This window comes from Amborella trichopoda, chromosome 5 (assembly GCF_054954075.1).
Source record: "Amborella trichopoda isolate Santa Cruz 75 chromosome 5, AtrichopodaSantaCruz75HAP2 v2.0, whole genome shotgun sequence".
Taxonomy (NCBI): Eukaryota; Viridiplantae; Streptophyta; class Magnoliopsida; order Amborellales; family Amborellaceae; genus Amborella; species Amborella trichopoda.
In genome coordinates this window covers 42,731,952-42,754,767 of record NC_142340.1, presented here as the reverse complement: position 1 = coordinate 42,754,767, position 22,816 = coordinate 42,731,952, and the positions used below count along the sequence as shown (strand labels likewise).

The 22,816-nt window shown below is 37.5% G+C and overlaps 2 protein-coding genes across 18 annotated transcripts; one reads left to right on the top strand and one right to left on the bottom strand.

Annotated features, from left to right (window-relative positions):
- The first annotated feature begins 959 nt into the window (after positions 1 to 959).
- On the top strand, positions 960 to 9,719 carry LOC18434232 (UDP-Glycosyltransferase superfamily protein). Of its 11 annotated transcripts, none has more exons than XR_016056366.1 (5): positions 960 to 1,066; positions 3,002 to 4,198; positions 4,669 to 5,583; positions 8,566 to 8,622; positions 9,201 to 9,719. XR_016056366.1 is itself a non-coding variant. In XM_011625069.3 (5 exons), the coding sequence occupies exons 2-5, from the start codon at positions 3,142 to 3,144 to the stop codon at positions 9,444 to 9,446; spliced, it is 2,280 nt and encodes a 759-aa protein (XP_011623371.1). In that variant the 5' UTR covers positions 960 to 1,066; positions 3,002 to 3,141; the 3' UTR covers positions 9,447 to 9,719. The 11 variants fall into 11 exon arrangements, 6 of the variants coding, with proteins under 6 accessions (XP_011623371.1, XP_006844370.1, XP_020522873.1 ...); XR_016056364.1 differs by having other exon boundaries at positions 2,622 to 4,198; XR_016056367.1 differs by having other exon boundaries at positions 960 to 1,271.
- A 3,115-nt stretch (positions 9,720 to 12,834) lies between these two features.
- On the bottom strand, positions 12,835 to 22,441 carry LOC18434233 (Enhancer of polycomb-like transcription factor protein). 7 transcript variants are annotated; one of them, XM_020667196.2, is made up of 5 exons: positions 22,005 to 22,441; positions 18,936 to 21,734; positions 16,889 to 18,607; positions 14,080 to 14,329; positions 12,835 to 13,936 (listed from the first exon to the last, which is right to left on the bottom strand). In XM_020667196.2, exons 1-5 carry the CDS (start codon positions 22,032 to 22,034, stop codon positions 13,284 to 13,286), a joined length of 5,451 nt encoding a protein of 1,816 aa, XP_020522855.1. In that variant the 5' UTR covers positions 22,035 to 22,441; the 3' UTR covers positions 12,835 to 13,283. The 7 variants fall into 7 exon arrangements, with proteins under 7 accessions (XP_020522855.1, XP_020522858.1, XP_088724179.1 ...); XM_020667199.2 differs by having other exon boundaries at positions 18,936 to 21,744; positions 22,005 to 22,425; XM_088868053.1 differs by having other exon boundaries at positions 12,835 to 13,906; positions 22,005 to 22,425.
- Positions 22,442 to 22,816: the final 375 nt, after the last annotated feature.

Below are 22,816 nucleotides of genomic sequence, written 5' to 3'. Positions count from 1 at the left end.
GAACGATAATTGGGGGATTCGGTAAGTGTTATTGGATGGAGTAAGAACCCCGAACAAGATTCTCTTCTTGCTCTCAGATAAAGAAGTCATCATTTCACATGTTTTTTGAGAAAGAATTGGGAAGTAGATCGATTAGCAAAGGAGGTCACATCTTAAGTACTTACTTCTCATCCCTCCACTCGTGTAGTAATCTCCATTGCTTCTCTTTTCTCTCCCTCTGGGTACTGTCCTCAATGTCTCTTTCTTACTTCTCTTTCATTTATTTTAAGCACTTGTACCCTTTCATTTACTCAATCAAATTCTTGTTAACATTAATAATAATAATAATAAAATGATGCATGAGCCCTAAGACTCATAAAAATTGTGTCCATACACAATCTCAAAACTGGGGAAATATGTTTCTTTCCCAAAAAAAAAAAGTTTATATAATTGCTAGGCTCTCTAAACAATCAAATTAAGATGCATCTAAAAAATTTCACTAAAAGAGGTTGTTTTGATGCCCAAATATTCTCAAATTAATCATCTTGAACTAAAGATGCATACACATGAGAAAAAAAATGGATTTCAAGTTTTGAAAATAGTGCATCTTGTAATATATTTTTTAACAGTCAATTTTCAAGATTTTGAAGTTTTTATAGATATGTTCGATCTATACTGTTTTTTAAGCTTTGAATTTTATAATTAGATATAAAAATATATTTTAAAGCTATAACAAAGATTTCAAATATTAAATCTATATTTCTCGATACTATTTGAAGGCACCTTATTGCACACTGCAGGCCCAAAATCCAAAACTTACCGATACTTCGGAAGTCCAAAATTTCCCCTAAGCCGCAGTTCCCCGCTACATCACGAAATTTTCACGAAACAATTCAAAGGCATTTTCGTCTTTTTCTAACTAATCTGAGGGCAGTTTCGTAAATGTTACCTATATAAACGCCAACACACGACCTCACTTCGAGGCAGTATCTTTCAAAATTTCAGACACGATAAAATCGGGCTTTTTTACGCACAGGATTTCTTACTTTGTATCGAAGGGCCATAAATTCCGTTCATTTGCGGATCTGTAAGTTTTTTGATGAATCTCAGCCGTGATCTTCATTGCTCACTCTTAGTTGACTCTCAAACCTCTGTGCAAATCCGAAGAATTAGGGTTTCTTTGCAAATGATCAGCGCGTTTTTCTTCTCTGAAACACTCTGAAGATCTCTGTAAATGCAAAGACTTGGGATTTCTTTGATTAAAATTCTTCAAGATCTGCTCATTTTTCAATGTATGACACTAAAATAGAGTATGTGAATTCGAATAATTTGGACCTTCTTTTACTAGATATTGTAAATTTCAGCTCATTTTTTGCTCTGAAACACTCAGAAATCCTCTGTAAATGCAAAGAACTTAAACTTATACTAAAGATCAGTATGATCATCTCATTTTTCGCTCTGTAACACTTGAAATCCTTGGTAAATCAGAAAAATACGGGTTACTTGGGAAAATATAACCTCATTTGTAGCTCTGAAACCCTCTCTAGATGCACGGGTTGAGTTTCCTAAACATTTGCCAGATCAGTTAATGTTTCAGTATGAACACTCAGAATTCTGTGAAAATCCTGGGAATCAGGGTTCATTTGCCAAAAATCGGTTCATTCTCACTTTGTGACACTCCAAAAACCTTTGAAAATGAATTTGGATTATTTTACTAAGAATTTTCACGATCAATTCATTTTTCAATCTGTAATACTCAAAAACATTCTGTGAATCCAAGGAAGTAGGGTTTATTTTGCAAAAGATTTTCAAAGATAACTTCAAAATTCACTGTGAAATTTCCAGAATACTTTGTAGTTTCTATGGATTGGCATTTTTTTCTCTAAAGATCTGCAAGATCATTTCCTTTTTCAGTCAGTAACACTCAGAGTCCTCTGTAAATCTGAAGAATTCTGATTTTCTTTACTAACATTCTCCAAGACCAGTTCATTTTCACACTGTTGCACAAAAATGCAGTCCATTATGCTATGAATCCTGTATTGATTGATTCTTATTAATCTGTAGACTAATTTTCTAAAAAAATTACTCTTCCTTGCTAGAAACTTGAAGATAAGTTATTCTTTAATCTTTATCACTCTGTAGTTCAAAGATAGTACGTCTGCGTAAAGTTGAGATAAAAGAACAGAGTAATGTACTAATGTTATTCATCTCTAGTCGCGCTTATGGATTTTGGTTTTGTATATTGATTAATGCTATGTGTAATTCCATTGATTATGATCTGGAGAACAGTTCGTCTTTTAACTTGTTAGGTCAAGAGTTGTCGGTTTACACATATTTGATACCAGGAAACAGTAATGTGTCGACTCGCATATGAAATCTTATATTCTTAGTAATTTGCAAATTGATTTGAACTCTGAAATTACCTAGAAAAGCAGGTTCAGAATCTGAATCTGAATGATCAGCTTATTTCTTATTTACTTAGTAACTATTTATTTAAGCTGAATTGAAAATAGCGTGAATATGTATTTTTTCTAGTTGGCATTCAAGGATCTCTAGTTCCATCACAAAAAATATAATAATCAGCTCTGCTATCAGTTCTTGCAGTAATGGTTGTGTTTTGTTGATTAATATGTCATTAATAGGTAAAAGGGTATGTTGGTGCGGTAGAGGTTTGGTCACAGTGTCTCAGTTGGATTTCCATTGGATCCAAATGAATTGAGTGGGGAATTTGGGTTCCTTGTGTATTTGGAGCACTAATATGAAGTAACTATTTGGCAATCTAATGTGAGGGATTTCCATAGTTTGTGTTTCGTAATGCACATATACAATGGTCCTAAGTTTGATGTTTCTATTCTCATGGTTGAAGATAGCAAGGACTTATACATACGTGATTTCATATATGTGATATAGACATGGTGTACTTTGGGCACATGATCGATGTTTTTGGATTAACAATTCCGACATAGGGATGATGCAAGGATGTGAGTTTTCTTATTTCAGTTTATGCATGCTATGAATTCAGGTTTATATCAGAGATCTTCTAGATTAGCTTGGGGTCTGTTAGAAAGTCAAGGACTCAGGGTTAAGGGAAGTCCTTGACAATTATGCAGGAAATAAGGTATTTGAGGATGATTGTTTGACTTGTGGGTATTTGAGGTTACAATGGACGAGACTGATAATAATCGAAGAGAACTACCAGGAACATTGCGCCAGATCTCTTTACGGCCAAGTGGAAGCTTGAAATCTACTCTCTCGGGGAGGTTAACCCCTCGATCTTCTCCATCTTTTCGAAGGTCTCATTTTAGTCATACTCCTCGTAAAGAAGGCCGAATACGTGCAAGCCCTGCATATTGGGTCAGAAGCAAGAGGTTGCTACCTTTGTTAGTTATAATTGCAGTGTGGAGCTATGTGGGATTTTATGTGCAATCAAGATGGGCCCATCACGAAGACAATGAACAGTTCCTTGGTTATCAAAGCAACTCTAAGGAAACAAATATCAGCAACCGAGCATCAAACCAGAGTCTAGATCCCCAAAATAAACCTCATACAAACCACGTGAATTCTTTACTATATAATGTTTCTCACAAGAAGCAACCCAAAGAAGATCAACAAGGGTCAGACCAAAAGAGGTTGCTCATAGAATCATTGAAGAAGAAGGGAAATTGGACCACAAAGGAGGCTTCACTTGTTTCTATTCAGCGTGGTACCACTACAAGGAAACCTAAAAGGTCTAATCGAACCAAGCAAAAAAGTGGTAAAGTGGGGGCTCGAGGAAGCAATAAAAATACTGGGAATAATACCATGTTTAATGTAGGAGAATTTGATGGGATGCCAAGCAAAAATACTTCATATGGGTTGGTTGTTGGGCCTTTTGGTAATGTGGAAGACAGTGTTTTGGGGTGGAGTGCAGGAAAGAGGTCTGGTACCTGTGATAGGAAAGGGGAATTTGCTCATATGGTTTGGGGTAGATCTTTTGTTGTTATACTTCATGAGCTCTCCATGACTGGTGCCCCTCTTTCAATGATGGAGCTCGCAACTGAGCTTCTCAGTTGTGGGGGAACTGTGTCTGCTGTGGTTCTTAGCAAGAAAGGTGGATTGATGGCAGAGCTTTCTAGGCGGGGTATCAAAGTGCTCAAGGACAAGGCTGATTTCAGCTACAAGGTTGCCATGAAGGCAGATCTAGTGATTGCAGGTTCGGCAGTATGTTCTGATTGGATCGGTAAGAGAAACCTTTCAAACTTTTCTTTTGTTTTGTTTTTCGGATATTTATGCTCCAACATCTTTTGAATTCTTAGCTGGAAAATTATAGCTTTGCTGTAATTTGATTTATCATTGGTGATGACTGTTGACACATAAACGCATACATTTATATATTCATATGCTTTCTTTTTACTTTATAATACTGATGCTTGAATGTAGCACAGTCAAGGGTATTTTGCCCTTTGTTGTGACACATTGAAGTCATATTTCGATCCTGGACAGATCATTTCTTTAAAAGGTTTTCATATTATTTTTTAAATAATCATAGTATTTCAGATGGTTTTTGAATTCATATTGAAATCTGGTTATTCTAATATAAAGAGAGAAGCCCTTTGTCGCATCCATCTACTCTTTTCGTATCTGTCTACTCTTTTCATCACTGAGCCAGTCTGATACTAGATTCATGATTGTTTTTGTCTTCCAGAACAGTATCTTGCAAATTACCCAAGCAGTGGAAGTCAAATTATATGGTGGATCATGGAGAATAGGCGGCCATATTTTGACCGGGCTAAAAACATGCTTGATAAAGTGAAGAAATTGCTTTTCTTATCTGAATCGCAATCTCAGCAATGGTTAACCTGGTGCAAAGAGGAGCACATTCGGTTAAAATCCCCTCTGGATATTGTTCCTCTCTCTGTAAATGATGAATTGGCATTTGTCGCAGGTTTTAATACCTCCTTAAGTACTCCTACATTCAGCATTGACAAAATGCTGGAGAGAAGAAAGTTGTTGAGAGATGAAATCAGGAGAGAGATGGGTTTAACTCCTAATGATATGCTTGTGATGACTCTGAGTAGTATCAACCCCGGAAAGGGCCAATTATTGTTTCTTGAATCGGCTCTTTTAACAATCAGCAAGAATTTTTCTTCAAACATAGATTATGAGAGTCACCTCTCATTGAATATAACCAGCCAAGACCATCCTACCATGGAAAAGAATCAGCAATCGAGGATTCTCCTTGAACCCAGTCTTTTAAACAACAAATCAACAAATGGATCCTTCAAATCTTTTGGATCAACTAGCGATATTGTGAGTGACTCGGAAAATAAGAGCTCCAATTTTTCTATTCTTTCTCCACCTCGTGGTCACAAGCACAAGGGTGGCAAACCCAAAAGGCGTAAAAGAAGGAAGTTGTTGTCAGAGAATGAAGACAGGCAGGAGCAGGGTCTAAAAATTTTGATTGGTTCAATGGGGTCCAAGAGTAACAAAGTGTTATTTGTGAAGGTTATTCTGCGGTTTCTGTCTCAGCATCCTGAGCTATCAAAATTAATGTTGTGGACTCCAGCAACTACCAATGTGGCATCTCTCTATGCTGCAGCAGATGTTTATGTGATAAATGCCCAGGTGCCGTTAAATCTAACTTTTTCCATTTTACATTCGATGTTAAGTCCTATAATTAGTTTTGTGTCTTTCTTTTGATGACTATGGGATTAAATCTGGCAAGGTTAGAATAGAGGGGTTGTATAATATGAGACCATTTATTTTTGGAAAAAGTTTATATAAGGATGCAACCTTAAAATATAGAATTAAGGTGCACCTCAAAAATCCATCATAAAAGGTTCTTTTGATATTGGAAAACCCTCTAATTGATCATCTCAACATCGAGATGTATGAATATAAAAAAAAAAAAAAGATTTTGAGTCCTAAAAATAGTGTATTTTGCAACCTATTATTTGGACCATCCATTATCAAGATTTTCAAGTGTTTATGGATCTACATGATTGGAACCATATTTTGGAGTTTAAGATTCATATAATTAGAGATGAAAATGGATTCTCAAGCCATCCTAAGACTTTTTTACAGCAAAATTATATTTATGATAAAATTTGGAGGTTCGCCTTAATTTGATTGTTTAAGGTTGCAACCTTATACAAACGATACCTTTTATTTTTTGTACAAAGGAGGTCACAATCACTTCTGGCCATTGGATATGAAATCCAATAGGTGAAAGTGTGTCACAACATCCCAGAAATTTTATTTTGGACTTTATGCCCAAATAATGACACATCCTCAACCGCCAAATTTCAAATCTAACGGTTAATGATAATTGTCATCTTCTCATATCAAAAATAAATGGTGTCATTGTATACTTTTCTTATACTATAAATGTGTCAGCAATTTAAGTCTAGTCCAGTTTTGCATTCATCTATTTCTGTTCAATGAAAAGCAAACTTGAAACTTAGGTCTTGAGCATGCTCATTTCATCTTCTCAATGGCAAGAGTAGCTTTGTTGTGTGCAGATATGTAATCAACTTGAGCAATGAATCACTTTGTTCCGTAGGTGTTTATTTATGGAAGCAACTATTATCTTTTACCCACTATGATTTAAATTGACCCCAGTGTTGAGTACTTGGATGGAATTTATCTACCTTTCTAAAACCTTTTAAAAATAGTCTATGAGTTCTTATACTAATTTAAGGGAAAGTGTTTGATGCATCAAGAGACAGTTATGGGCTGCGAAGAAAAAGGTACCTCAATCAAAAACTAAACTGAATGATGTAAAGTAAAAATCCAAATATGCTATTTTTATTTTTATTTTTTCAGATTGACAGATTCATCATGATCAACATGGTTGACATTATCAACCCCTAAAAATTTGGATCCAAAATCCATCTCTAAAATGGATTTTGGAGGGGGATGCGTCTAAATAGTTGAGTCCACTGACTTGTCAAAACAGTATCCTAATTCAGATAAGGACACGGTTTCTATGCGGCCAGCCCGCATATTGTTGAAATGCGGGCTTGGCAATAAATATGTATTTTAAATATAATTGAATTCTTCTAATTTTTAGAGAATATATAATCTTTAACATGGAGATCATGAATATGAATAAATAAATAAAAATTAAAAACTAGAAATAATAATTATATTAAGAAAACATTTGGACCATTAGTTACACTTGTTTTTAGATGGACCACCTATTTGCATCCATCTTCAAGATGGATGCTTTATACATTTGAACCGCATATTGTAGAAATGTGATCCATCCCGCATGAAACAATTTTCCTTCAGATAAAGGTTGTGTTTCAGGAAGCAGAATAGAGGAAATAAGCACTTGATTGCAAGCTTGGAGTAAATCTTGAAGAGCAAAATTTACATACCACAGTCTAGGGGTAAGGGAAACGCTTAAGTGCAAGGGAAATGCTCAAGTGTTTCCCACTATTGACTAGATTAGATGTATTGTTTAGACCCCACGAACTATATATTCTTTGATCCATACTTATAAATCTGTAGGATTGTAGAGAACCAAAATGAGGATTTTTGAGCAACTACCCTAGAGCCTGTGTGCGTGTGTACTTTTCTCAATCCTGAACTGAATACACCAAAATAGAATGTGTCCCTCTTTATTGAAGAATTTTCCCATGCAAATTGGCCGTAGTGAGAACTTCTTTAAGAGTAAATGGATGTAGGTTGTGGCAGTTATGATGTACAAGGACTGGATTTGAAATATGGAAGTTAGGAGTTGATTATCATTGTTGACAATGCGATTGCATATGACGGTGTGACTAGGCTTCTCTTTCAAGTGAGATTATATTACTTCTTTAAAGAAAATAAGGAAAGAGAATTGTTCCAATTCTTCCTGGGAAGCTGGGACCTATAAATATCCGTATTAGTTTTGTTTACTTCGAAATCCAAAGCTAACTCCTTAAGAGTTAATCCCGTAGCTTTGAAATGGAAATCTGTCCAAATAATCTCTCAGAGAGCACAATTAATGTACTATGGATATGATTAATGCATGTTTTTCTGTTGTTGACATAAAGTTGAATAAACTATGTTGAATTTTTCCAGAGAAGAGTAAAAGTATAGTTTGACCAATTATCAATGTAACATTGTGTATGTACAAGGTAATTACGATGTTATTATGCATACATTAAGAAAGATGGAATTCGCCTAATGTATTGAGATACCATGTAAAGAAAAAAAAGAAAACCAACTACAACAGCAACAGAGCCACTTCATATTGATAAGATGCCATATACAGCAAATTAACCAAATATTTGAAACGTAGAAACGATAAGGCACTGAATTTCAATTTAATGAACCATTTTTCTGGATAAAGTCATGTTTATTGATTTAGGAAAACCTGTAATAATTGCAACAGCATTCAACTTAATGCACTACACACACTTGAAAAATGTTGACTCTGTTTTAACTTCAGGTTCAGTTTTCTCTTAATTAGTAGAAAGATGAAATGTAGCTATTGATTTTGTGGGAATATATGCACATGTATATATAATTTTCCGGTTCAGTTTTGTGTAATTCTTATTCCTCTTTTCATAAATTCCTGCAAAATCATTTTATTTGCTTGGGTTGTTTGCTTGACAGGGGCACGGGGAAACATTTGGTAGAGTAACAATCGAAGCAATGGCATTTGGATTACCGGTATGTACACCTATGTTTTATCTCTTTCTTTTCTTTTTCATTGTCATAAGTAAAAGGGAAACCATGTCGCCTTTCAAATTATGCGCATTATTCAGGGAAAATCCACCACATGCTTAACGCATACAGAATGGCAGCTGTCACCACTCCTTGACACTATAAATAGTAGATTTAGCTCATTTTAGTGTGGGTTTGCTCAGGGAGAGAGAGAGAGAGAGAGAGAGAGGGTTGGGTGATGTAGCCCAGTATGGTGGTTGCTATGCTGTGAGAGAGTGGTGATGTAGCTCATTGATATGTGGGTTTAAACCAGAGAGAGAGAGAGAGAGAGAGAGTTTTATAGATATGTTGATGTAGATTTTTAAGGTGTTGGTTTTGTTGTGTATGTGTGTATGGAGGGAGAGAGAGAGATGGGATGGGTGATGTAGCTCGCCGTAGTCATGTTTTGACTTCATAGATACGAGTATTGTTGCCCATCCTGGTGTGAATTTTTATGATAGAGAGAGAGTTTCGCATTAGTTTGGATAACAAGGCTAGCATTGTCATGTAGATGAACCAATATCTCTCTCTTTTTTTTTGGACAGATTCTTGGGACTGATGCTGGGGGCACAAGAGAGATTGTAGATCACGAAGTTAATGGACTTCTACACCCTCTTGGCCGAGACGGGGTCCCTATACTTGCTCAAAACATACATTTTCTTCTTAAAAACCCATGGGCTAGAGAGAGAATGGGACTCCAGGGGAGAAGTAAGGTGGAGAAGATGTTCCTCAAGCATCACATGTACAATAGATTGGCAGGGGTACTCCACAAGGTCATGAAGATCAAGTGAATGTGGGTATAAGCATTATTTGATGTGCCTCAACGTTCGGATGCAGAATGAGGAGGCTGCCATCTTTCTCCCCCTTTTTTGTTGTTTTTATCCTCTTCGTGTTGATTCCATTTTTTGTCATTTGTAGATGTTCTTAGATTGCTTGAGCGCCTATCGATGATTCCAATTCTCTTTTCGCTTTTTCAAAGGATAGGAGAGAGAGAGAGAGAGAGAGAGAGAGAGAATTGTTGAACACTAGGGGATACATACTTATGGTACCCTCTCTTGTTTTCAGGTTTTGGGCTTTACATTGTTATGGGTCCCTCTGGTATTTTTGGGTTTTCTGGACACTAGTAAGAGAGAGAGAGATAGAGAAGTGAGTTTGGGGGCCATAACCCGAGGGAAAACGTTTATATACGATTTTTTTTTGGAGAAAGATAAAGTTTATAAAAGATTTTTTTTTTTTTTTGGGAAACGAAAAAGTTTATACATTGTTGCAACCTTATGCAGTAGAAGTATGGTGCACCACCTCAAAAGTGTTTTGGTGTTGGAGAGATGAATGGACAAGAAGAATTAAAAGAAGAGAAAAGTTTATATAAAGCCCAGGCTCTAAACAATCAATTCGGGCTTATCCCAAAATTTTCACTAGAAGAGGATGTTTTGATTCTCCAATATCTTCAAATTGATTATCTAGTTATCAAGATGCTTGTACATGACAAAAAAAATGGATTTCAAGTTTTGAAAATAATGTATTTTGTAACACATTTTTTGCCAATCAATTTTAAAGATTTTCAAGTTTTCATAGATCTCTCGATCTTCACTATTTTTTAGGCTTTAAACTTAATACATAAAAATGAAACTATATTTTAAAGCTATAAAAAAGATTTCCAGTACTGAAAGCACATTTCTCAACACCATTTGAAGGTAGGCTCTAATTTGATTGTTTAGAATCTAGGCTCTATACAAACTGCACCATTAAAAGAATTCTAAGTCCAAAAAGTAGTACATCTTGGACCGTTTGTTTCCATGATTTCAAGTGTTTTATCATAAGATTTTTGATACCAAGTGCAATCTCTAAAGGTAAATTTTATAAGCGCACGTTACTTTTATAGCATAAAGAGACAAGCTTATACAAACCTCACCGTAACCCAAGTAATGGAGTAAATCTCTCTCACACACATAACCCAAGTAATGGAGTAACTGTCTGTCTCTCTCTCTCTCTCTTAACACCCAAGTAATGGAGTATCTCTCTCTCATCACCCAAGTAACGCACACATAACCCAAGTAATGGAGTAAATCTCTCTCTGTCACTCACTCCATCGTACGTCCGTCCGTCCGTCCGTCATCAACTCATTTGAAATAAGTCAAATGACAAAAGACGGTGTGTTTATATTAGCATTATTCTATACACACCACCATATAAAATGCCTATTCAGTCTTTTCCCAGTGATGTGCATGCACTTAAACAAGATGTGATGTCAACACCTCTCTCTCTGTCTCTCAAAATAACAGGACTTATTCTGAAATTATATTCACCAACTAGTAACCGTATTGACATATGAAACCATCTAACACGCGAATTTTTTGGCTAGAGACCTGACACTTAAGGATGGTTCACAAGAGAAGTTAAACTTCCCATGCTTCATCCATTTCTACATTTTTCTCTCACACATGAACATTTCTTTTACCATGTATTCTATGCACCTCCAAGTTTTCCATACATTTCCTCGTGAGGCTTTCAATGAACTCTAAGCAACATCGTAGCACAAGAGTTTCTCCATTACTTTTAAGTTTTCTCATATGTTTTTCGACTTTAAACTTCACATTTCTCCATTACTTAAAGTTTTCTCATATGTTTTTCTACTTTAAACTTCCCAATGTTCCCTCATCATGCTCCTTTCCTTTCATGCCAATTTTTGCAGATCCATTACTTCTTTTCCCCAAGAAACTGTGCATGCCAATGCTAACAAGCTCCCTGGCAACAGCACCTCATATACCATCTTGATCTCCACTTACTCTCCATCCATCATCATCATCATCGTCGTTAAAGCCTTTTTCCAAATAACTAAGGTCGGCTACATGAATCCCGATCTACCATTATGCTCTATCAATGGTCATACCCTTTGAAGCCACTTCCTCTCCTTCTAAAGTTCCTAAATGATAGCAAATGTTACACTAGACATAATAACTACAAGAAAACTTTCATGTTTTCATAGTAGCTAATATAGCAAATCCCTAAAACCAAAATCGCCGCACAATGCACAATGTTGTTACTCGTGGACATGGGCACATCACTTCAATCACATAGTTTGGAACCATTCTGAAACCGGAGAACTATTGACATCATATTCCATTATGTATAGAGGGCAACATCTCTTATTGTTCATGTAGTACTCAAGGATAGCATGCATTCACAAATGATTGCAAAAGTAAACTAAGAAACAACCTGCATCATGGTGTCCAAATAACTACCCCAAGAATCCACGCAGAACCCCACTGGCTCTTGGGCAAAGTCCTATTTAAAGGGGGGAATGAGGCAATCTTAACCAATCTTCCTCGTAGGGTCTCTTTATTCACATCCAAGTCTTTTTTATGATGGGCAACTATTTCTCGATCAATTCAAAAGTCTGAGATTTACATGTATTGTCATCCATGTTCTCACAAGAAGCATTGGCATATACAAAGGTTCAATTATCAGATGCTTACATACCTTCATCAGTGTCACTCAAGACTTCATAAGCACCCAAGTCACTGTAAACCTAACACACCTTAAAGCTTCTTAAAACAAAGGCCAAACTAAAAATTATCCATATCAATAACTCAAAATCCAGTTGACAGATCAATGAGCAAAGTCCTAACCTATATGAAGTGACCCGTAATATGATTTCACAACAGACAGTTCTGCTTAGCTCATTAGAGGAGAGGATTGCAGATGTCTCATCTTCCTACAGAAACAAGTCCTTAGGACACCAAACAGGAGCAGTTTTATAAATAAAACAATTCTCCAGGGCGATAAATTCACAGAAATCCTATAGGGTAAACCAGAACATTAAGCAGCCTAATCAGATACTTCTGATGATACATTAACATAACTAAATGAAAACTCTCAATACAGAGGAACCAAAAGTTTGAGATAACCTGTTCGTGACAATTTTCATTCCTTCAGCTTGATAGGTTGCACAACAGTTGACAAAGCTTACAGCTTTTTAAGCTGAGAGAATCTGACTTTTTAAGCTGAGAGAATCTCCAGGATTTCTTAAGATGAAGCATATAATCATGGCATCTCAAAGTTTGTGTTAAATAATGTCACATGGGTTGCTAGGAATTTTAATTTAAACTGTACAAGAATGTAGCAAGAAAGATGCAAAAAGGTCAACCCCAAAACTACCACTTCTGACTGACCTTTAACTAAGCAAAAGCACATGAAAATCTTCATAAAATGTTGAGAATAAGATGAGACAAGATCCAGGTGCAACTCTCACCTTGTAATGCGTTTCAAAATCCATCATGTAACTTCAAAATCCAAAAGTTATGGCTGTGCACTATTATTATAGCCAAATGCTCAAGCAAAGGCAGAAGACAGAGACTTTCTGGAAAGGAGAAAAAGTAGATAAAAAAAAAAAGAAACAATTCTGTACAGTGATCACCAATGCAAATTCCTACATGCCAATGTTGCTTGCTCGTTGTATAAGTTCTGAAATTCATGGAGAGGTACCTACTGTAAAAACTCTTCCACTGCAAAATCAGATATTGCCACCATAATTTGGTCAGTACTGGCAGTGTAAAGATTCAATGAAGCAATCTTCTTCTCTTATACACAGCCACGGACAAAGAAAACCCTTTTAGAACTCCATCACTCTATTGGGAAAAAGGCACTAAGGCCAGTCTGTTCGCTACATCATCAACTAGCAGACCATTGACCCCTTTTTCCATGCTGAGCTCATGACCATTTGGTCTCTCTTCATTTTCAGATTGGGATGTGGTGACCTCTACGTCTCTCTCCTTCTCTGCCTTTTGTATTGCATCAGCAATCAAAAGAGCCACAAAAGCCTTGTGAAGAGCAAGGTCAGCCTTCTGAAACAGCTTTTCAGCTTTGATACGCTTGAGTTTAGCCAGATTAGAGGCATGCTGTGCAGAACTAGCAGCATCTCTTACTCTGAACTGGCTTTCAAAGTTTGCACCATTCAAGTGTTCAGCTCTATCTCTATAAGGACGCTCAGCTTTCTCTCTATAAGAACCCATCATCCCATCTGATTGGCACTCTTTGTTATTGGACCATTTGGGTGAGTTTGTGCCCCAAACACGAAGAACCCCATTTCGAGTTGGTCTTTGAATGGACCACCCTCGTTTAGACTGTGAAGAATCACTTCTTTGGAGTTTGGGGCCCTCCTTTTGCAGTATACTGATCCTTGGTCGGACTCCTCTAAATGCTGCTTCTTCTGAAAGCTCAATGCTTTGGATGGTATTTAAGGACTTCTCTTCTACACCCAAAAACCCATTAAGTTTTCTGCCTGTATTAAACGTATGAAAGAGAAAATGGGCCCATCAAGAAGAAAGAATAGTGAATATGGCTTTCTTGTAACTTTTGCTAGTGAGTTGAGGAAGAATTTTTTTTTGTGTGTGTGTTCATTAAGTTGAGGAATAAAATGTATACCTGAAACTTGACAAGAATCATGTTCTCTTTGAATGAAGCTGGAGGCCCCCGCAGATAGTTTCCTTTGTGACCTTTGCTTTGAACCCTTGTTGGGAACTTCAAGTCCCCGTGGCCTCAAACAAAAAGCAAACATTGGTGGCCTCTCGAGCAGTGTCGCCTTCTCTTTGCTTCCATTTGAAGCATTGTGAATATGGTTCACTCGGGATTCCCATTCTTTCATCTGTCGCTGGTATCGCTCCCATAATGGAGGCTGCGCAAAGCACAAGAACCAAATGAGACTTCAGAAACCCATACTTGGGTAAAGAATGTCCACTTCCGTGCTTATCTCGTATACTAAGGTGAGCCTATTTTTCTCTATCTCTGTATAAATCTCTATATATCAATCAATAGGGTAGCGTGTGCGCTTCATGTCATAAAGAGACTTCTATGCATAGAAGCAAAGAAATGTGTGCCCAACAAGGACAAGTTGTGACTAAGGGAATTTATTGCTAGCAGAGAAGCAAGCAGCATTCTAATGCATCTGAAGACTAAGGGTGAGGTTTGTATAAGGTGTCAGCCTTAAACAATCACAGTAAGGTGCACCTCAAAATCTCATTATAAGATGCATTTTAGGGGCCGGAACTCGTATGATCGCCCTAAAAAATGTATTTTTCACCCCTAATATGAAATTGAAAGCTCCAAAACTAGTGCATATCTATCAAATCCATGAATACTTAAATATCTTGATAATGGACGGTCTAGATAATGTGCTACCAGATGTACTATTGCTAATACTTGAAATTCAATGTTTCTTTCATATTCATACATATCAAAGTGGAGATGATCAATTGGAGGGTTTACTAGTGACAAAACAACCTTTTCTAATGAGTTTTGAGGTGCACCATATGTGTATAGTATAAGCTTGATACCTTATATAAACTTTTTCCTAAGACTAATAACCAGTCAAAACATTTGAAAACACCCAGTAAGAAAAGCCTAGAGGAAATAATGTAATAACTAATAAGATATAGATGGGCAAGACAAAAGCCAAATGCTCAAGATGTTTGAGACAGATCAAACGAGAGTACTAAATCTTGGAAAAACAAAACCCCTACACAGCTCGGTGGGTCTCGAATGAGAAAGGCTATTCCAGCCAAACATAGAAATCAGCAATGAACTTCATAACGAGAAAACCATTAAGGACATGAATTGCAAGGTTAATTACTTTATTTACATATTTGGCAAATTCAAAATTCCATATGCCTTAAAAAGGAACTGGATGTTCCACAATACTGCCTCAAATGACAGTCCGCTGGCAGATTGTTCTGCTTCCGGTAATTCCCAAAATCATTTCCCAAGTGCACAAAACACCGCAGCATTTCTTTCAAAGCCAATATGCAACTTAATAAAATAACAGACTCACAGAGCATGAAATTTCAAAACAATGTCTGAAAATTCAGGCAGATCCGCTACGACTTGCCCGAGTTACTCAGGATCAGTAGGGTACCAAGCCCAGAAACCCCCCAAAACTCGGAGGTACACAATATATACAGTAAGTGTATGGTGCTTAGGCAAGTACTGTACTAGTCTAAGTTTAAAAGGGGTAGAAATTCATCCCCCTTATCCTCTTTATTTTCTTTGATTTGCTAGGGTTAACAATTTGAACATAAATTGAGTCATTTGTATCTTTATAGGCTAATCTATATATTAGAAACATTAGATTTGAGGAAAAACATTACATTTAATAGATTTTTTAGATTGAAAATTAAAGCCTGATTTTGATACTTGTGATTTATTTGCAATCCATGGTTGATCTGCAATGAAATTTGATCCATAAGCCTCTTTTTGAACTCTTGGTCCAACAATAGGCTTGACTTTCATGAAGAAAAAGAAACCCAAAAAAAAAAAAAATTTGATTTCAAGAAATTTTAAATTCGGATTCACTATTCATCTGAATTTTTCAAGAGCTCTGATCGCCCAGATACAAACTCAAAACTGGTTTGGGGTTCTTGATTCGGCGTGTGTGATGAAGCTTTCACAAGGATTTAAGGCATCAATTCATGCTGATCAGGCGATTGGCCTCAAAATTTGGGTATGTTTCATTTTTTAAATTTAAATCCGTAAGTTGATTTTTTAACTAAATCAATTAAAATTGATTTAAAGTTCACTTTGTAAATACTTTTTGTGATTTTTCTATTCTTCTGATTTTTCCATTTTCTCAAAATTTTCTATTTGAACTTTTTTCATACTCCATGTTTTATATACAATTTCCCATTTAACATGACCTTGTATTTTTTATTATTTTTATCTTTCTTTTTTTTTGATTCACAATTTTCTGTTACTATTTTTCAGTCCCTTGGCCCTTTTTTGGCTCAGGCAGGAATCGCACTCGGCCCAATAATTCAGTCAGGTTGGTGGCTGAGCTCGACAGTCGAGCCAAGCAGAAAAAATTAAATCATGAACGTGAGAAAAAGACAAGACTTTTACATTCATCAAGAATTACTTTTCCTTTTTCACACTGTTGAATCTCTTATCTAGAAGTATATCATGACCACATTTCTCCAGATTAATGGTTTAAAACACAAGAAAAGTGCATTGTCCTGCCAAATCTTTTAAAGTAAATGGCACTCAAATGTTCCATTTTACAACAATTCACTGTAGAGGTTTCTGTTACTGGAATATCAGCAGCACGCAGTAGCCTATACAACAAAAGACCTTGAAAGCTCAAAAAATCACAGTGACGAAATGTTATGTTCTAGCAAGCTAGATGTCTAAACATGAATGCAATGAGTGATTTCGGATAAATGGTACAGAAAGATAAGTGTGATACCTGAAACTGCCGAATCAACGGCATGCCCAATTTAAGCCGCTTTTGTTGCCAATACTCATAAATAGCTTTCATAACCTCCATGGGTCCAATTCCAGCCGTGAAACGACCAACTTCATCAACAGTAAAATCATCATGCTGTTGAGCATAGGCAACCTTTTCAAACTTGTCCATTGCCCTCTCAAACATTTCCTCTGTGATATCCAGCTCATTATGCTCAAGCCATTCTTCATCATGACCATCCATGTCATAAACAACCCGTGAGGGAACCAAGGCCATGTCAACCTCAGTACCAACCTGCTTGATATATTTAGAAGTGCGGATAAAAGGAACACCCGCCCCATCAGAATCAGGAACTTCAATCCTTCTTACTCCAGGTATAGGTATGTTCTTGACCAAGCGGGCACGACTGTTCAAGTTGCAACACTCATCATACATCTCCTTAAAAACAACCCATTGAGCCCTGTCCACAAATTCCAAGCTCCAATCATTCCCACCCCTCCACATCATAGCATGAGTGAATCGATTCGTGGTCCCGAGCGGCATAGGGTTTAGTGCTTTGAGTGAGTATTTGGTAGACCCCGAAAGCTTCACAACGAGCCTCCAATCATTACGATCCAAAGACTCAAGCACAACTTGAGCCCCACATTCTCTCCACCCCCTATCAGATGTTGTGACCAACACATTTGCATCACAAGACAATGACTCAGGACCCCTCCTCGGTCTACCAGAATCTTGAACGATCCTCTTTGGCTTATCGATCTTTGTTTGCTTATAGGGCCGGCCCCTTCGATGATATTGAGCTGGTTTCAAGTCAACATTGTTATCCTTGCAACGTAATGGCCCTGAAAGCTGAGACCGGGGCTTTCTAGAGACCCCATCCTGCCACAACTTCGAGCGATAAGAAAAAGAGGAAGAAACCGAACCAAAGCGATTACGTGGCCAAATGCTTCTAGGGCCAGTTGGGTTTTGGCGACAAGAGCCCAACTTCTCAGAATCCCAGCTTGACAGATAATTTGAACCTCCTGCAGTTTGAGATACCCCATCAAATGACAGGTTTGTTACTTGGTGTAATGGAGAAAGGGATTGATCACTGACATCATGAGAAATGCAACCAGCTTCAGACTCATTTGGGGAAGAAACAACCTCAGAAACTGAAGCTGAGCTCTCCTGATACCCTTGGAAACGAATCTCACTCCCATGGAGATGAGAATCATCCCCATTGGCCTTACCCAAGCTTAGTGAGCCCACAGGTCTGTTGTTCACATTGAGTTTGTCTTTTGAGAATTGATGAGGGGATTTGATTACTCCATTCTCATTGGAGTAAACATGAGCCTCTACATTTTCTTGTTCGTATGGTACTGCAGAAGCTTGCTCTAGCAAATTCTTTTGCATGGCTTCCCTGACATGAACTAAGGAATCCTCAACAGGAGAGGACACCATAGCCACATCACTGGTTATAATTTCAGGGTGAAGTGCGTTCTTCAGTGCTGATGCTGGAGCAAAACTTTGAAAGTTAGTAGAGGCGGTAGGATTTCCGATCGACAACTTCATATGCAGCCCGAAAAAGGAAGTAGGCATGGTGGCAAAAGAATGATAACATAAAGGAATGCTTCCATGATCCCCGTCAGAAATGCCAGATGTGGAGATACCATTTACATTCACCGGTGCTTTGATTGTATCTTGGTACATCAATTCTTTTAAGGATTCCTCTCGTAAACTCTGGATAAAGATAAAACAATAGTTGCTGTAAAAATAAATAAAAAACAAACCCTCAAAATTTTCTCAATGTTCTAAACCAAATGATGGACAAAAGAAAACAAAAAATAATATTCAGTGGTTTCTCAAATCCTTAAACCAACACAGAAAATAAAAGGACGTAACAGCAAACCCATGTCAATTGGGACCATAAAATACACAAATTCAAGATGTTAAGTGCCAAACGTCCACCCCAATAAAAAGGAAATCAGAAGAAATGTACAGAGAGGAGTTGGCAATAGTGATACAGGGGATAGAAACTTTTTTTTGGCTTGACAGGAAGTGATGTTACCTCAAAGTTCTTCAAGGTTGAAGAGATCACATTCATGCAATCGGCCAGAGGCAATGTCCTGGTGACTGGAGAGAAGTCCCGAAGAAGTCCATCCAGGTTTCGCCATTTTGAACTCCTCAGCTCCAAGAAGTTGTAGAAGACAAGCACGAGATGTCTACCCACACCTTGAGAGTAAGAGAGCTTAAACCTAATAGAAGTAACTGGTGACTGGATCCTTGACATTTTTGAAGAAACCTGCATTCCATCTGACTGACAAAAAAAACTCAGGATCAAGCACAAACAATTTACAGCTTGAATCAAGCACCCCTCATATTGTAGCAGCCGTAACCCCACAAGACTATCCACAATCAGCATCTCCAACTGAACTTTAGGCCACAAAGCCACTAGAGTGCCATAGTGAAGGAGCATGAGAGTATGATAAACCCAAAAGCTCTCATCTACAGTTCTAACATAGAACTTCCAAATTTGGGGCAAAACTAACAAGAACATTGCTTGATCTAGTATATTGTATAAAAGAAGGGCCTTAGACTCCTGATCAATCCCAACACAAGCACATGCATCATCCATCACAGAAGACCTCAACCGATCAGCAACAGAATCAAGAATGCTCACAGAAGACCTCAACTGATCAGCAACAGAATCAAGAAAGCTCACAGACACACGTGTGCTTTTACAAGACAAACTCTCCTCCAGACTCTTGTTTCGACCACGTTCTCTCTTGTGAAATCGTTTTCTAACATAAACATAACGGGGGCTACTTCTAGACAAGCCTGTGTCACTCTGGAATGAGGAGCTTTTGGGACCAACGAAAAGAGGTTTGTCTTGAGAAATGCCGGATAGCTTTTTCATTTCTGAATTATTTGGGGAAGAATTAGCCTTCTTTAAAGAACGTGCCAGCCAAGATATTATAGGCTCTGATTCCATGAAGCTATCCATATTTTTACCGGAATTTTCATCTCCATTTTCATAGGTATTACTGTCTTTTGACCTTGACCTCTCGTTTGAATTTTTATATCCATTTTCATGGGTATTACTTTCTTTTGACCTTGATCTCTCGTTTGAAAAACCAAATCGGTTCGATGCCTCACCAGGCCATACGAGAATCTTGAAGGTTTCAGATTCGAGTGAAAGCCATTCCTCATCTCGATCATCATAATGAATGTTGTGCAACTTAGTCTCTGGGTCATAATTCTTGATAATGCCTCGGTACCACATCTTATCCAAAGGCCAATAAACGTTGATTCTCCTATTAACAGCCCAAAGAGCATCTGAATCGTGAATTTTTACTTCCACAAACCGACGCCTCTTTCTATTAACCCCCTTATGCTCATGTTTCCTTGGCCTCAAGACCCTGCCCTTTCTATCTTCCCCCAAAATCTTGCCACCCACCAACGCACGAGCCTCTAAGCTCTTTGGCGATGAATGGGGCAAAGCTTTTAGTGAAGACCCACTTGTGGATTCAGGTCTAGAACCAGTAGATTTTCCAGAAATCCCACCAAAACTAGGATTAAACCTAGAAGAAAGCATCCTTGCAGCATTTTGTTCAAGGTTTTCTTGCTCATCTCCTAGAGGAATCTCTAGTTTACCACCCCCACTGCCAGAATCAGAAGCAATGGAGTTTGGACTTCTGTGCAAAGAGTTCTCGGCCAAAACTGCAACATGGGCCAGATTCACTCCTGTCCTCCTCCTCCTTTTAATGTTGTTTCGGTTGGGATTCTCTATGGTCGAACTAGTGTTAATGCCCTTAGATTTTGTGCGTCGATCCAGTTTATGAGTGTCATTCTCTTTGTTTCGTCTAAAGGATCCCTTTTTTCTAGCTATTGAGGATCCCAAACCCAAATTTGTCTTTAATAGAAGCCTGTCAGTTTCTTCACCATGCTTATTATCAGTGGGTGAAGCCAGAATATTGTTAATGGGTTCATCTAGTTTATCCTTAGCTGACTGCTTGTTTCTTCTAAAACGCCTCTTTCTCCGGACTATTGAGGGTACCAAACCCAATTTCTCTTCTACTCCAAGCTCCTCAGCTTTCTCTTCTACTCCAAGCTCCTCAAATTTCTCTTCTACTCCAAGCTCCTCAGCTTTCTCTTCTACTCCAAGCGCCTCAGCGCCACCATGCTTGTTATCAGCAGGTGAAGCTGACACTCTCTTAGAAGTTTCCGACCATCTGGTAGTGCGACTCTTACGCTTTGAACCAACTTGAGCTTTTAAGCTCGAGTTCTCGCCAAAACTTTCTGAAACATTGCTCAAATGCACCTTCTTTTTTCCAACATTTTGAACCAGACCTGTGTCCGAATTCTTCTTAGTTTTCTGATTTTGAACATCAGAATTCCTATTGACGAGGTTTGGAATGTGACTGGAATTAGTGGTCTTCCTGCCTCGGCCAAAGATCAAATTTTTATCCTTCTCAGAAATAGGACCACTATCTGAACCATTGTTATTGACAACCCTCTTTCTCTTCTTAGGAAGAGGCTCTAAACTATTTAGAGAAACCTCTTTCCTGCCTCTTCTCTTCTTTAGCTTTCCCGAACCAGGCCCATCATCACGCTTAGGCTGCTTAGGCTTGAGCTTTCCCGAACCAGGCCCATCATGCTTAGTCTTTAGCTTTCCCGAACCATGCATAGCCTTGCGAGAAGACGTCCGGCTCCTTTTCAACGGCTTCTTCTCGCTAGAACCATGGGTATCAAACCCTAATTCACCCCCGGAAACCCCAGGTTTTTCAATATACAGGCTCTCCACATCCACAGATTTTGATGACATAAAGCTTTTATCGGAACCAATGAATTCTACATTGTTCTCCATCTACAAAACCCTACAAGACGCCCAATTAAACCATAAAAATGCACAAAAAGCAAAACCTGAATTTCCATCATTCATCATGCACAAAAACAAACCCCAATTTCAAATGTTGTATCCAAAAATCGATATTCACACAAAAAAATAAAAGGTTCACGAACCTTATAAAAGACTCGGATCCGTCTGATTCCAACATACATAGCTTCATAGAAAAGATCCCAAATTGTGGCCTTTATAGCATAAAATCATGGCCAAAATAGTGAAAAAAGATAGTACCTGAAAGATCAGATAGAGGAGGTCACGCATATGGCCACGGCTAAAGGTTTCATGAGCTTCTGAAACTGTAAATCTAGGGTTTTTGCCGAGTTAGTTTCCCAAAAGCCATGAAACGAAAGATAAAGAAACCGGTTTCGTCACCGCCTGCCAGACCTAGGGTTTAGAAAGTAATTTTCCTGAAATAATAAAACTAGTATGGATTTTTTTGGAGGGGATGGGGAATTCTGGCCGTCCGATGAATGGATTGGACGGTTGAGATCGGAGATTTGAGATGGAAACCCTAACGGCAATAAATGGAGATCTGGTATTTCGGGGTAAACGAGGACTATTCGTACGATCGAGATTTTTCCAAGTGTTGATATGTACGGTGGAGATGGTCTGTAAGGCTGGGAGATGGTGCTGGTTTTTGCACATTTGCCCTAATTTCTTGTTTTTCTGTTGGTTTTGAACTTGCCATGCTGCTTAAAAATTACTATTCTACCCGTAACGTTGTACTGGTATTACAAAGTGGTCCTGATATTTTCCTATTTTGACCATATTTGCCCGCGTCTTTCTCTATAAAATAAATTAAGCTAGACTTATGATTAATTTTGATAATCAAAATGAAGTTACTTTGTAATCAAATATATAGTTTGATGTTGAGAAAATTTCAAATAATATAAACTAAATTCAGTGCGATAAATGCATAGTAAATATATATATATATATATATATATATATATATATATATATATATATATATATATATATATATATATACATATATATATATATATATATATAATTTTATTTATTTATTTTATTTTTATTTT